The sequence below is a fragment of the Streptopelia decaocto genome (assembly GCF_964273445.1).
Source record: "Streptopelia decaocto genome assembly, chromosome: 5".
Taxonomy (NCBI): domain Eukaryota; kingdom Metazoa; phylum Chordata; class Aves; order Columbiformes; family Columbidae; genus Streptopelia; species Streptopelia decaocto.
The window spans coordinates 60,293,828-60,308,559 of record NC_138659.1 but is presented as its reverse complement, the minus strand read 5'-3'; the positions used below and the strand labels follow the sequence as shown (position 1 = coordinate 60,308,559).

The following is a 14,732-nucleotide window of genomic DNA, read 5'->3' as shown; positions in this document are numbered from 1 at the left end:
AGAGCAGCCTTGTTTTAACACATATGGGAGCTGTGGAATTGGAAATGTCTGTAGGGCCTCATGCTAGCCATAAGGAATTGGATGTTCCACAATACCCTCAGCCACAAACATAAACCTCCAGATTTAGAGAGTCTCTCTAAAACACTCCTTGGAGAACAGCACGTTTACCGATTGGAAAGCCATTGCCTCTAGTCAAATTGTGACTTACTAAGTGGTAAAAGCTACACTCTCAGTGTTTTCTAGCAGCGGGTCTCCCCATGATGCCAAATGAGGCAGCAGCAGGCTTGGTTTCATAGGGGAATGAGGGGAACTGGGGCTCCCAAAGCACTTGGTCATCTCCAGAGCAGCAGACTCCCCTACCCACAGAAGAAGTCTGTCAATGTTACTCAAGTGCAGGTATTTTCCACACTGCAGTCCTCCCAGGTCATTTGCATCTAGTCTTCCACCTAATCCAGCACAGAATTAGCAGCTTTTCCACTTTAGCTGCCATTTCTAAGGAAAATTTCACAACAAATAGAACTTTTTTATAACTTGGATGCATTCAAGAAAAATGTTCCCAAAAGAAAGTAAAATAGGAGCTTAACAGCTTAACATAACCTAGTCTTGCTTAAAAAGGAAAGCATATGTCTTTTCTGTACCACCTGGATCCAAGCTTCATCTCCTCTCATTCCCCTTCTCCAGCATTGGTGACAAGCAGTTAATATCATCATGTCTGCAATCTCTGTGTCTCTTGAGCTTTCTATAATACAACCTGGAACCACTGCAGCCTGGCTTCCAGTTTTCGCCTAAATGGCGCATCTTCAGAAACTGTTCTTCCATACCGTACTATTCATTCTCACACTTCCACAGGTATGAAATGGAGACACATGGCCTTGTTCCATCCAGCCCATGTATTCTCAGAAAAATCTCAAAACCAAGTAGTTTCTCATTCAATTACTGTCACTTTCTCATCTCCAAACCCATCATCAACAGCTGAGAAACTTACAGCCACCTTCCACTTTGAAGTTGCCCTATAACATATTTCTCCAATGTTTAATATTCTGCCTCCCACTGCAAATCTTTCTTTGGTCCATTAGCGTTACTTGACAGTCAAATTAGCAGCAACAGCAAGTTAGAGCTTCTGTGAAACCCATGGACCCTTATGACTACTACTGATTAATAAATTTCAAAATATATAAGATTCACCATGGACGAGTGATGAGCAGAGAGATCAATTGTTTTATCCCAGACAGCTTAGCCAATCTATAGCAGGCAGATATAGGGTCCCATCTCTTATGTCCCATGCACTTCTCCTAAGAATGCCTCTGCTCTTACACAGAGCAAATACCTCACATAAGCAGAATTCACGTCACATTCATATCAAGCCAACATACCTGGAGGAAGATATATTCATCCTGAACGACAAGGGAGCTGACGTCAATGGAGCGCGAAAATGGTCCACTCCTTTTGGTCTCCAAGCACTCTTGGATCCGACAGGTCAAGTAGTGGGTGTCTGTAATAGGAGAGCATATACACATGAGAAATGCCCAGGTAGAAGCCTGTTCTCTGAAAATATCAGTGGCAGCTCAAAAATAGGTCTCTGATAAGGGAAGTCTTAACTTCGTCTCCTACTGGACAGATGTTATTGCATGATCTACTTCCAGCCTTTAACTGCTCTCTGGATTCAGATTCATCACACTTCCACATCTCTTTCCCTTCCCCATTGTGCAGACATCCCTCAGGAGACTGGAGTTCAAACCACAAATGGAGGAAATGGATCATAAACGCATCAGAAAACTGATGATGAGACCATATGAAGCAGAAGATTTCAGAGGTACCCAGGTAGAATTTACAGACTCCGCTACCCTGCTGGGAATTATATCCCCACCCTCCCCCTGAAATACCCTAGCCTTGATGACTGGTTTTAGTTGTGGTAGTAAGACACAAGGCAGGGGGTGGGTGGGAAGACCAAGTCAGTACTATGCTTCTGCCTAGAGAGAAGATGAGAAGACCATCAGACTAATGGGATGCCTTGTCGGTCCTTAGCCTTGCTTGAGAGAAGGAACAGGACTGAGAAAAGAGTATGAAGAAGGCATAAGGCAAAGGCAGACATACAGAAAGTTGCTTGGAGTGGCACAAATAGACCTGCCTGCCTCCAGCAAGTTTCCAGGGGTTATGGGGGATTAAGTGTTATTTCACTCAGGTTAAGAAGATCTCATAAAATAGAACACTCAAGGCGCTGTGTCTCTGGATGCATGTAATCGAAATATGCCATCCCTGCCTTTCAACTGCTCTTCTGAAAAGTGCAAATTAGGGAAAAAATGAAAAAAAAAAAAAAAAAAAAGACTAAGATGATGACTGCAGTGATAAAAGGGTCATATCTTTTACACTGCAGCACTTCTACAGGCTTCTTGGATTCACACACTTGTTTAGTTTTCTACAAAGCATGAGCACAGACCATCAAGGAAGAAAACAGAATTTATAAGGGCTGGGGTGAGCCTGGTGCAGGGATTTTAGTTCACAACTGCACCTTTTAACAAGGATCTTGTCAAACTAAGCCCAAAAGGTTAAAAGGGAAGCTTAAAAGGACAGTAACTAGCCTAGCAAAGCTGCTTACAGGATTCTCCATACCATAAAACCTGATACTGTCCCTAGTCTGTGCCTTTCCAGTGACAGCAAAACGTGGTTCTGTTGAAAGCACTGGAGGGCATGACTGAAATCCTCTGACGCTCAGCTAACAGTCGTCCCAGATTTAAAGACAAGATTCTGAAACTGACATTTTCCCCTTCCATGGCTTTGTCCCACCAACAGACTCCCAATGCAAAAAGAATGCAAGTCAGAGGCACTGGTAACAAGAATAACCATTCTTTAGAAAATAATCTAAACCAAGTCACAAATTACAACTAAGCTTTAATCTATTAAAGGTTTGTGCCCAGTCACATGACTGAAGGTCCATGTTTAAAGGCTGCAGACCTGATTCTGGGTTGAGGCAGTGTGAATTTCAGGTTAATAAGGGCTACATGGCTGGTTCAGAGCAGTTGCACAGGTCTGGCACAGCAGTGAAAATGTAGTCCCACTGATGATGCTAAAGCAGCATAAACTGATGTTGTCACCAGCTTGGAGTATCTGGAGGTAATTAAAGTGTATGGTAAAAAATATCTGGCCTAGAGACAGTGCCAAATAAGTCGAGTAACAGAGTTGTGCTTTCTCCTCATGTAAAATACCAGCAGCACCAGAGAGGTTGGACTTTCAGCTGGGATAAATTAAGGGTCTTCATCACCTGACACATACACACTTGGTCCAGAGCTGCTATTTATCTCCTCAACATGGAATCTAAGACACCTTTGCAGTGTATAAAAGCAACTCCTCAGAAAAAGAGAGGGTCTTATATACTGCCATGCTACCCAAATTGCAGAGCAGCCTTGACTTGTTCTTTGAGGTAGCATTAAAATTAGGCAAAACAAGGAGGAGAGGTCATGAACCATATTTTTAGAAGCTCATTCCCTCCGGTGCCTTTTCCCACACAGTTGCCTGGATATACTTATCCCTCCAAAAATGGGATAATTTGCTGCTGCTGAGTGACAGAATGGGAAGAGGAATAAAAACCTGTCACAAATAAATGCAAATAAATCACAAGTGTTGACATGACAACTAGCTTCCTGTCTATTGGGAAATGTGTCATTTTCAGTGTGTTACACCAGCAATCAAATATTCTCAAAGAAAGGCACCTAATTTATATTCAAGGAAGTCAGTGGTGGAAAAGGAGGGGTATCTTACTACTAATTTTCTGTGTAGTCTCTTCTTTATTTTCATATATTCTAAAACATAAGACCTATGAAAGAAAACACAGACACAGAAAAATTATATTCAAACCTGTCTACCTTTGGACACAAAACCAAGTTCAAGTCTTGTGTTGCTTCCTGCTGCTCCACAAAGAATGAAAAATAATTCCTTTTAAACATATTAAAAAATTAGGTGAAAATATGACAGCATGCAGTTCACATTTGTGTATGACTAGAAGCAAGAAACAACCCCAAGTTCCTGGTCAAGCTTCTTGAAGAGTATGAGCTTCATGAGCTCTGGTCCCATTTGTACAGGGCCCCTCTACAAAAATGCCAATTGAAAGAGAAGGGGCCAAGCTGTCTTCCAAGCTGTTATCTCCCTCTTCTATGAAGGGAGTTAACTTTTCAGCCCTGTTTTGCACGGCCACAAAGAAGAATGGTTGCCCCAAGGGGCAGGTGGCATGTGCCCAAGTTATGCCTTTAAAGCCTTCTTTACTCTTCATGGGGAGATGCATGCATTAAGGGAGGTTAGCTTCTCTCCAGGGGTTATTTCCCATTTATATATCATCCCATACAACACCAGGATTAGGGAGTTTGGGTTCTTTTTATTATGTTACACTGCAAAAGGAGTTGATAAGAGCTCCTATTTCCAAGGCAGCCTCAAAAACTTCCCATGCTTTTAACCCAACATCCAACTACTTTCTCAGCCCATCTGTGAATGAGGCAATATAGACATCAAGCAGCCTGAAGGATTTGCTGCAGCTCAAATCCCAACATTCATACCTCCGCACAAACCCTTCCCACCAACTTATCTCACTTAGGATGAGGGAATGGCTTTCTCAGATGTGCAGCCACTTTCTAGTTGAGGAGTTTGAAACACCTCCCCATTGCCAATTAACATAGTCTCCCATCTTCAGAATTTAGAGTGTATTTTTACCCTTCTTAGAAGTGATAAAGCTGAAGCAATTGCTTGAAATTTGCAGTGATAAACTGGTGCAATAAGCCACTAAGTCTTTTCTTTGCCCACCAGTCCTGATGGCTTTGGCAGGCAGCAGGAGCACAAGAGGCTCTCTCTGGTGGGTAATGCTCAAAGATGTGGGTCCCCGAAGGGAGATGCTGAAATAGTCAAACCTGTCACTGTGCTGAAGGCTGCAAAGGGCAAACCCATGTGCAGGTTACTGTGGCTTACAGAGGCACAGGACAGCAAGGCCAGCTCCTCTCCTCCCTGGCAGCTAAAAGCAGGCAGGGCTGGCCAGCATGGCAAATGTGGAGAAGGGCAGCTGGTGGAAACAAGTTGAATTGGCAGACTGGCTCAGCTGAAGTCAGGTCCTGGTGCCAGGCAAGACTTAAATTCATAAACTGCCAGTGAAGGTTACCACAGGACAGTGAAAACAACTAGCTGGCACTAACAATTTTTTCCCCAAAGGAAAAGAGGGTCTAGGAATGTTGATAGGACTGTAAATTATTCCCCAGGAATTAGTTACCTTGTTTTATCTTTATGGTTAGGTTTTTATCCTCCTTTTACGTTTAATTAAAATACTGTTTATTGCATCGTATCTGTGAGTGAGGACAAGATTATCTCACTGAACACCAGAAAGTTTAGTATATATTTCCCAGGAGTGTGGGTGGGTGCTTGCGTCAGTGTATTCGTAATAGTTCCCTTGCATCCAACCCTGTCCTTGCTGCTGTCTGTTACACACAGGCAGAAGGTACAGTGCCCAAGGCTCCTATATGTTTTTATAATTTAAAAATGCAAGCCTAGATTATTATTCTGCTGCAATAGCTCTGCCAAGATGTAAAAAAAAAAAAAAGTTAAAACCTTCATCAGCTACAATTGACAGGAACAGCTTGAGATCAGGCACTGGAATTAGCAGCCTTTTGCAAATATTTAAGGAGACAAAGCAGTGAGGCAGATGTTTTTTCAGACACCCTACCATTCTTAATGACTGGACAGACAGAACCCATGGGGCAAGAGATCTTGGAGGACAGACAGAGCAGTGAGCAGGATTTCTGCCTCCCAGCTCCATGAGTTTATTGATAGCCCTGGCTCATTTATCAATGAATGAGACTCTAGCATTACACACTGCCTGTTCCCAGCCACAGAACATATATGAGGCTCTACTGTCTGAATTGGTATTAGATATGTTATTGAGTCCCATTACTGTTAAGAAAACAACCAACCAACAAAACAGGAAGAAGAATCATCAAACTGAGGAGTCAAACCCTAAATACCATTTCACCACAGGCAAGCTCTCTTTTTTTTTTTTTAATAAAGAGCATGGAGGAAAGTAGAAGAAGAAAGACAAACACCCCCTCTAGAAGAACCATGTACTTTCAAAGTGGACAGGGACACTGAAGGCAAGGATTCTTGTCCCTAAATCAAACTGAGCAGTGGGAATACTCAAATCTGTGTCTGTTAATGCACCAGATAAGTGACTGAGCCACCAGACTGACCTAAGTGGCATTAAAAATGCCTCCTCTTCCTCCTCACTTCTGAAGAAAACTTTCATCAGAAACTTTCTGATCAAGAGAAAATAACTGCAGGGATCCATTTTCCAGCCGGTGTAAGTGTCTCAGCCATTTCACTGAGAGCATGAAGGCCCATTTTGGTTACAAAGCCAACTAGGAGAAAAGCTCAGCTTCCCATTCCTAAGTACACAGAGCCATACCATTTCACACCAGGTGAGGCTATAGCTTTGAGGCAGTTGATGTTTTGTAACACAAACTTGTATCGTTTCAAGTCTTAAAAACTCTAATTGGAGCAACACAGTTCTTTTGTGCTATGCTTGGCTGGGAGAGGAGTCATTTTGGTGCTGTCCCCCAGTGGGATGTGCCAACAGGGCCAGCACAGCCCACTGGATCTTGCCTCTGCTGGGACGATGGCTTGCAATGGCCATGTTTTGCTGACACTACTGGTTTAAGTCTGACTTTCAGTGAAACCCTCAATACCATCAACTGCCAATTTCAAAGCGCTGAATTTATACATTAGAACAAAAACAAACAGTAAACCCCCAAGCAAACAAGACCTGAAGGAAGAGAGTTGCCTGCAAACTGGGGAGACATGTTTCAAATGAAGCATCTATATCCTTGACACATCCAATATTCAAATAGCTGGGTGAGCAAGTTTAAACTTAGTTTGAAACCAGACTCCATCAGCAGTTTGTTTGCTTACTTACTCAGGATTTTTATTTGCTTTTGGCCACTTCTCCCAGCATCCCCGGAACAGCACACACAGCAGCAAAGGCACTGAAGAAGCCTCCCTACCTTGCCCACCCACCTGCTGGCCTGTTTTGCTTTTTCCACATATTCAACAAACTGCTGTCACCCGTGAGCTTTTATTGCCTGCTAATTTATTCATCTGCCATCACTAAATAGCAGTGGGAGGCCAATGAGTGATTTTAGAAGATCCACAGCCTCAGAGAAGCCACCCTGATAGACAGGAACTTGTTCACACAGCATCTGGCCTACGCAGCACTTGACTACAAGAGAGAAAAGTTTGCAACCAGCAAAAATGAGGCCTTTTCCTCTGAGAAATCCTCTACTACCTCAGTCCTATGCTGCTTTTCTATACTGTCCTTGTAGCATAAAAGGGACACACGTCCCATTGCTGCATAGCACTGAGCTGGAATAAAGCTGGCTCTACCGCAGGAGCTGTAGCTCTCATATGAAATACCTAAAACACTTTGGAGAGAGTGGCAGAAAAAGTCAACTTCTAATACTTATTGTCTTCTTTCCTGGAGATTAATTACATACAAATCCATTCTACTGCAAATGTGGTTAGAATAATTTCAGTGAGGAGTTAAGAATTCTTTTCTATTTCTTACTCCAGATCCAGGCACTTTTTCATGACCTGTAATATTTTGGTATGGAGCACCTATTCATATATCATTAGCAAAACTGAAAAAACCCTTCAGTATGAAACAGAGGGTACCTGGGGCATAGAGACCTGAGAAGTCATCTGACTGTAGGCAATTTCTCAGGTTCCCAGGTACAACCCATCTGTTCCAAACACCTGGAAATACACAGAGGCTGTACTGCACAGTGCTAGTAGGCCAGAGAAATATGTGATAGTGAAACAGCTAAATAGGAAACACAGTAGATGGCTTCTTAGCCCAACAGATTGTTCTTCTGCCCAGTCTCTCCACAGACAGAAGCCCTGTAGCCTCTGAATTTCCCACCTTGTGCTAAGAATAAGAGTATGCCTCCCATCAAACTCCACAGCCCACATCTTTCCTATCAATTCAAATGTAAAATGGGAGACAAAACGAGTAATGTGAATTTCCATTCCCACTCCATTTGTGACTCAGAGACCACTTTTCAGCATTGGCTGCAGGTACTCACGTCCATCAGCTGTCCGCGCTTCCATGTGCACAAGGTCGGGTTCTTTATCCAAACCAGTCACCGACCTGGTGAGGGGAGAGAGAGAGAGAAGGCAGCTAGTTAGATAAAAGGCTGCAATCAGACAGAGAGAGGGCTAGGGAAAGCAAAACCAGTTCAAGTCTACCTTGTGATACCTGGCATGTGGGTCTCCACCTCCTACCGGCTTGTCTCCTTTGTGTTTCTACACAGCTGGCTCTCAGGGGCCACATACTCACCTTTAAGATAGAAATCTTCCCAGGTACTGATGAGTGAACCTGCTTTTGTCTTCAAGATCAAGACTACAATGATAATTCTTGTGATGGCAAAGCAAGCTGTTTCCAAAATCCAGTAAAACCAGAGCTCTGCTTTAATGCTGAAGGGAAGATGAGGGCACAGCAGTCTCATGCTTACAGACAGCAAATTTAAAAGGGGTTTTACTTAGCTGATACGTGACATGAGAGACTGAGTTTCCTGATCTGCCTCTGGTTTGCTGGCCAGTCTTGCTATCACTTACCTCAGTTTTCCCATCTTCAAAATAAAAACTATAACATGCATGGTGAAGTTCTGATTTAAAAAAAAAAAAAAAAAAGCAAGCAAGAAAATATGCATTATTCACCCCACGATCGCATGCCATGGTCCTGGATAATCATGAAACAAGGCATGATGAGTTTCTTTAATCATACCAGTTGAAACCCATGTAAATCAAGGCAAATCTTCCTGTGAATTGTTATTTTACTTCTAAAATATTTCACAAGGTACATTACAAAGATAGTTTTCCTCCTGGCAGAGGGAAAAGTCAAGCCCAGAACAGAAATGTTATTATTAGTGTCCTGGCAGATAAGAATCACTGTGAGATGATCATTTAGTCCTAGCAATGGCTAGCAGGGAAAAAAAAAAAATCCATAGATGTCCACGTGATTTATGGAGCTGCTTCTCCTGAGTGAACCAAAGGGTTAGATTAAAAAGAGACAATGACAAAAATCAGTTTCTAATTTGGTGGAAGCTGAATTTGATACAGTAGACTGTAAATAATAGATTCCCTCTGAGCAGGCCAACGTTCACAATTCCCTAATATTCTGAAACACTTTTATCACAATCTTTTGCTGCTTTCATCCTTGGGGCATCAACAGCTAAAACATCTCCCTCATTTCCCCCAAAAAAAACCCAAAAACAGAACAAAATACAGATGCTCTGATCTCACAAAAAAACACAGTGAATGAAGCAATGGCTAAAATATGTTTGTGCCAGGGGTCAGCTAAGATCAGCCAGTGCTGCAAATGCCAAAACAACTACATTATGACCCACTGTGTAGGTAACTGAAGCTGGCACTGCTCGTTGACTGGGGCACCACATCAATAGTGGATCCATTCACAAAACATTGTGAATTGTGGCCAAAAAAACCCAACACAACAAAACAAAGCTGCACAGGCAGGGCTTTCATCATTCTACTCCCAGTGAGAAACAATCTGCTCCTTAATCGCTACCATCAGTTCCAGGGTGATTCCACAAGGAAAAAAAAATGCTGTTTGTTATCAGTAAGGGTGCCAGAACAGGCCTGAGTCCCTGTAACCATGTAACTATTGGGGTCACAGTTAGAAGTGACAGTAGGACAAACAGAAATTCCTTAAAATGTCAGTGAAAAACATTATGGTGTGCAGCAACATCATTTCCCATTATATATAGAAACGGCACACATCCTTCTAGTTCATAGCAGAAGTTTTCTGCATTTGTCCCATAAGTAGCCCTAAATGCTGTCATTTCAGCTGTTCTGCAATCACAACCTTTGCGTATGACATGCCAATAGAGATGGAGGAAACAATAATTTCAGCACTTTTTACTTTTAAGTGCAGGTTAGGAATACATGAGGGGCCTGCCCCAGAGCCCTTCCAAACAGGCTTCCTATTTAAATCCAGCTTCACCCTGGAGCCCACACTCTCCAGGCTTCCTTCTAGAAGCCAGACACCAGCCTTCTCCCAGAGCCATCTGCCATGTCCTGACACCAGCTGTGTCAACTGCTCCCCATTACACCTCCTGGGTCCCTCCCCTCAAGATAGAGGGGGCACTGTCCTTCCCCCCCAGCAGCAGGGCAAACCTACTCCTGGCCCAGGTAATAGGAAACATCAGTCTGTCGCAGCACTATTCGTTTTAAAAGGGACTGCAATTAGAAGAACCTAAGTATTTTCAAACAAAATCCAAAATACTCGTTACCATTGTGCATTTGCATACACAAGCTTTGTAGATCTGCTCATAATGTCTATTAAGTGAGCACCAGGAGATGACTCGTCTCCCAAAACATGTCATACTAGCTTGAAGTTTTTTCCCAGTGCCATCTACTTGTTTCCTTATTAGTTTTGACAACGAAAACAAAATGACCAGCATACAGCACCCTCCTAGTACTTCTCTGCTCGCCAAATACCGTACTTGAAGTGGAAAAGCTCACAAAGCAATCTCCTGCAACCCAAAAGTAAGATGAGCTCCTGTTATCTGCAGGCAGATAAGAAGCCTGTAAAGTAATGTATCGGTCATTCTTCCTTTTCCCAAACCAAGTAGCTCTCTTCTATCAAAAACTCTGATTGCAAAAACAAATCCCCAATCAATGCTGTTTCTTCATGCCTCACCTCACGTCTGTTCCCACTGGCAAAGAACACAGCTTGCCTTTGCAGTGCTCTGGCTCCTAAATACAAGTATTTTCAGTAAATGGTCTTTCATCATTTATCTGGAGAAGCTTTACATGAAGAATGCAAAGAAGTCAGGCAGTGGAAAAAGCAAGATGTGAATGCAGGTCTAGCTGCAAAAAGGCATGCAGAGACTGTAAAGCTATTCCTTTATCTCATGTAGTAATTTCTCTGGTCTTGAGAACTCACTACAATAACCTCTCAAGTCTGGCAATACAGGAACAGAAACAAAACAAGAGACATCTTCACAGCCTTATATTTTCTCATACATTATCTCTCTGAAGAACATTTGGAGGATGCACTGCTCAAAACTATTTGAGCAACTGAGAACAGATCTCAGCATCCCCTGACTTATCCTTGCCCAGGCATGTTCTCTACAACCAAGTGGAGCCCACAGAGTGGGTTGGCTAGGAAGGGGTTTCATGGCTCTCTGGTTGATAAACAGCTCTATTTCAGAGGCTTACAAAGACATGAGTATTTACCAACATTCAGAAGTCTAAGCTTAGCTTGAAAACAGATTTCCTGCCACATGGTCCCACCTCAGGTGCCACGCACAGCTCAGCTCTGTGTTTTGTATGTGCACAGGCTCCAGACAGTAAAAATTAAACCAAGGTCCACAAAATGCATCCAGGTGGGCTGCTTCCCTGGATGGCCGTAGGGAGGAAAAAAGGGCTCTCTTGCTGTGAGAAACCATGCTAAATCAACATACTCTACCATCCCTATTCATTTATCACCATTCGGATGAGAAAATGCTGAGAGGATGTAGGCAGAAGTGACAGGAAAGGTCATTTTTTCATGCTGACACATTCCCTGACTGCTGCAAAGGCAGTTTTTGAAATTCGGAGCCTGCAGCCAGTATTGCAGCTGGCACAGGATCACTGGCCAATTAAAAATTCAGACTACCTCTGAATTCCATTAAGAGGGAAGCAATGGTTACTTTTTCCCCCAGCCTTCTACTGCTGCTTTTCCTTTTTTGTTCTCATGGTGGCTCTTGTTTTTCACAAGATCTTTCCTCCCTTCTTTTCAGTAGAGGATTGTGTGTTCTTGAAAGCTGAAGGATGGATAGGACCCTGGCAAGATCCCTACCTCTGTCTTGCAGGAAGAATGTTGTGCTTGAATGCACATTTACTAGGCTACTCTACTAATATTTCATCTCTGACTGTGAGGGAGAGCAAGTGAGAAGGACAAGGAAAACAAAGTATTCTGCACTGTAAGTAGCTACTCCTGAATTGTTTCTATATAAGATACTATGTAGTTCAAAATGAAAAATGCTAGCATATGCAAAGAAAGGAGAAAAGGAAAGATACAGGCTCTCTGGGTTATGACCCCACTGCACACCTCATCTCACTGTTTCTACCAACTCTACTGCCTTTCCATGGAATAAACCATTTTTACTTTTTTTTCCTACCCATTTTGCAGGCATCAGGCATTCAATGATGAAAGACAGCACTGAGATTTAGCTACTCTAGCATTTTAGATCAAGAATGCTGAGCAATTCAGGCTGCCTGTCGTTGTACCTTGCTCCCTAAACCATCAACAGAGAATAAGAGGTGCTCTGTTCTTACCTCTCCTGGACCCATTAGCTTGTGGGGTGAAGGTGGGTATCAATGGACATCAGCAACATTTGTGTCAAGGATTTATGACAAGGTAAAAAAACAGGTCACAGGTCAGCCTTTCAAATTTGGTCTGGAATGTGCTGGATTGAGCTTTTTGCCAGGGTTGTGCCCAGTTTCTGACCAGTCAACTTTAAAACAAAATCAAAACTTTTACAATGGGTTGAGACTTTCCCCAAGATGCTGACTTGGAAACTAATTTTTGCAGGTTGGGATGCCAGACTGAAGGCAATTGTCACTGCTCGTGTAAAGAGATGGGAGGAAACAGATGGAGACGTACTTAGCAGGATGTTGTGCAGTAGATAAGGGTTAGAAATGGGAAGGAACAAGGCATAATTATTGTGCTGTAATATGTAAACGGGGAAAAACACATCCTCTTGCTGCAGGCAACTGCAGTCAAATCTGTGGATGTTGCCAATTAGTCTGCTGGAATTTCAATTGTATTCTGCCCCAGAAGTGAATAAACACTTCTGTGTGGTACCAGGCAAGCAATGCATGGAACTAACTCATCCAAGCAACAGAAAGGCCATCTCCACATGGGCAGATGGGACCAGAAACTGACAATTCCTTCTCAACTGATCTGAGCCTTTTCATGTAGCACCATTGCTACATTATACCTACATTTCCAATGTGGTCCAAGAGCCAACAGGCTACCTTCACCATCTGACATGGCATCACATTCACTTAGGTGTCAATAACTGCAGGTCATCAGAGGGATTCTGTGTTTTGATCTGTTATTTACTGCAGTCAGGCCTAAAACTAGGTCCGTCAGCCGTTAACTCTGCACATGTAACAGCCAATGTGCACACATGCTATGTACACCCCAGACTGACAACACGCCATAAACTACCCTAGTTAAGAACAGATACAAATATTGAACTGTTGGGGTAAAAGATGTACTTATTAAACACATAAATACAGTACCATTCTCTGTGGCTGAACAGGGGGAGACGCTGCTGGATGGGGGAGGATGTGATGAAGTTTCTGAAGAGTTATGGACAAAATCTCCTTGCACGGCATATTTCAAATGAAATGGAAAAAAAGCTGGGCAGGAAGCTACAATAAGAAGTATCTTCGCCAGGTCCCTGGAGCTTCCTACATCTTTTTGAGTGCTAATTTCCATGATGCTACAATTCTGGACATGGGCAGAAGTAATTGTTGTGAGACTTCATATGCAAGATAAGGCAAAAAAACTGCCAAGTGTTTATTCTCAGCTAATTTCTTTTCAGCAGAGCCAATCCTTTTTAAAACATCCCAATGAATTTTAAGGAGGTGTCCTGCCTGGTATCTCAAAAGAAACAAAACTCCTGTGTTCACAGCCACTGCATGTGTTTCCATATGCACATACGTGTGCCTGCCTACCTGCATCTTGTTCCCCCTACCTGCTGAATGTCTGAACCAATCACCTGTAAACTCAGGGGATTACAGGTCCTAGAAGTACAAAGTTGCTACATCCAGTTGTTTCACAGATATAGCAGGATGGGAAGAGGAAAGAGGTCCAAATCCATCTTTCCTTGAGGGAAAAGCTGACATTTAGGATCAACCTTGTAACCAATCACTAGAGAATCCACACATGACAACAGGCTCTGCTGCACATAGAAACTTTTTTCCCCTTCCTGGTACACAGAAGATAACTCTTCATATCACAGAAATTAACAGCAATGGGAAAGAAATGCCACTGAACCCAAGAAAACCTTTAAAGAATATTTATCAACAGAACAAAACTGCTTTTGATTCATGTTTTGGTTTTGCCTGCATGCTAACACTAAAAACTAAGTAAGTACAAATAATTCCGTGTCTAGTTCTCATCCAGTTAATAGGTCTTAATCCTTTAAAGTCCTCTGGCATTTTTTCCCCAACCATTACTATAAATCCCAATAAACACAACTGAATTTTTGTGAGATAAACTGAAAAATGTGTATGGGTAAAAGGCTGAAGTTCCTTAGGGTCCTGTCAAGGTTTGAAAAGGCCAGCGGCACAGGCAGGGCATGTGCTGGAGGTGGCATTTTAATTTCCCAGCCTGAAATAACTTCTCATGGGGACTGAGACTCATGCAGGGAGCAGATCTGTCAGCTACGTCAAGCCAGCACTCGAAGCGGGAGTGCTACCAGGTGCAGTCACAGTCCTGCTGCTTACTTACGAACTAAATAAGCTTCTCCCAGGCAGCCTGCTGCTCCTGACTCATCAGGGTACAGCCAATCTGGGATATACAAAAGCAGCCCTGGGGGCTTATCCTAATTGAGTAAGAAGCCCTTTTTTTTTTTTTTTTTTTTGCCAAGTCCTAGCAGCACCAGCACTGGAATATGGTGGGAGTAATGAAGCAT

The 14,732-nt window shown here is 42.8% G+C and overlaps 1 protein-coding gene across 1 annotated transcript in view; it reads right to left on the bottom strand.

Annotated features, from left to right (window-relative positions):
• SORCS3 (sortilin related VPS10 domain containing receptor 3) overlaps positions 1-14,732 on the bottom strand; it is a gene marked incomplete at its 3' end in the record, with an annotated part of 288,234 nt that overhangs the window by 81,312 nt on the left and 192,190 nt on the right. Inside the window, exons 6-7 of the mRNA XM_082053085.1 lie at positions 8,103-8,167; positions 1,374-1,492 (exon numbers count right to left, since the gene is read on the bottom strand). Of these exons, the coding sequence (XP_081909211.1) occupies positions 1,374-1,492; positions 8,103-8,167 (184 nt within the window). The remainder of the gene's footprint in view (positions 1-1,373; positions 1,493-8,102; positions 8,168-14,732) is intronic.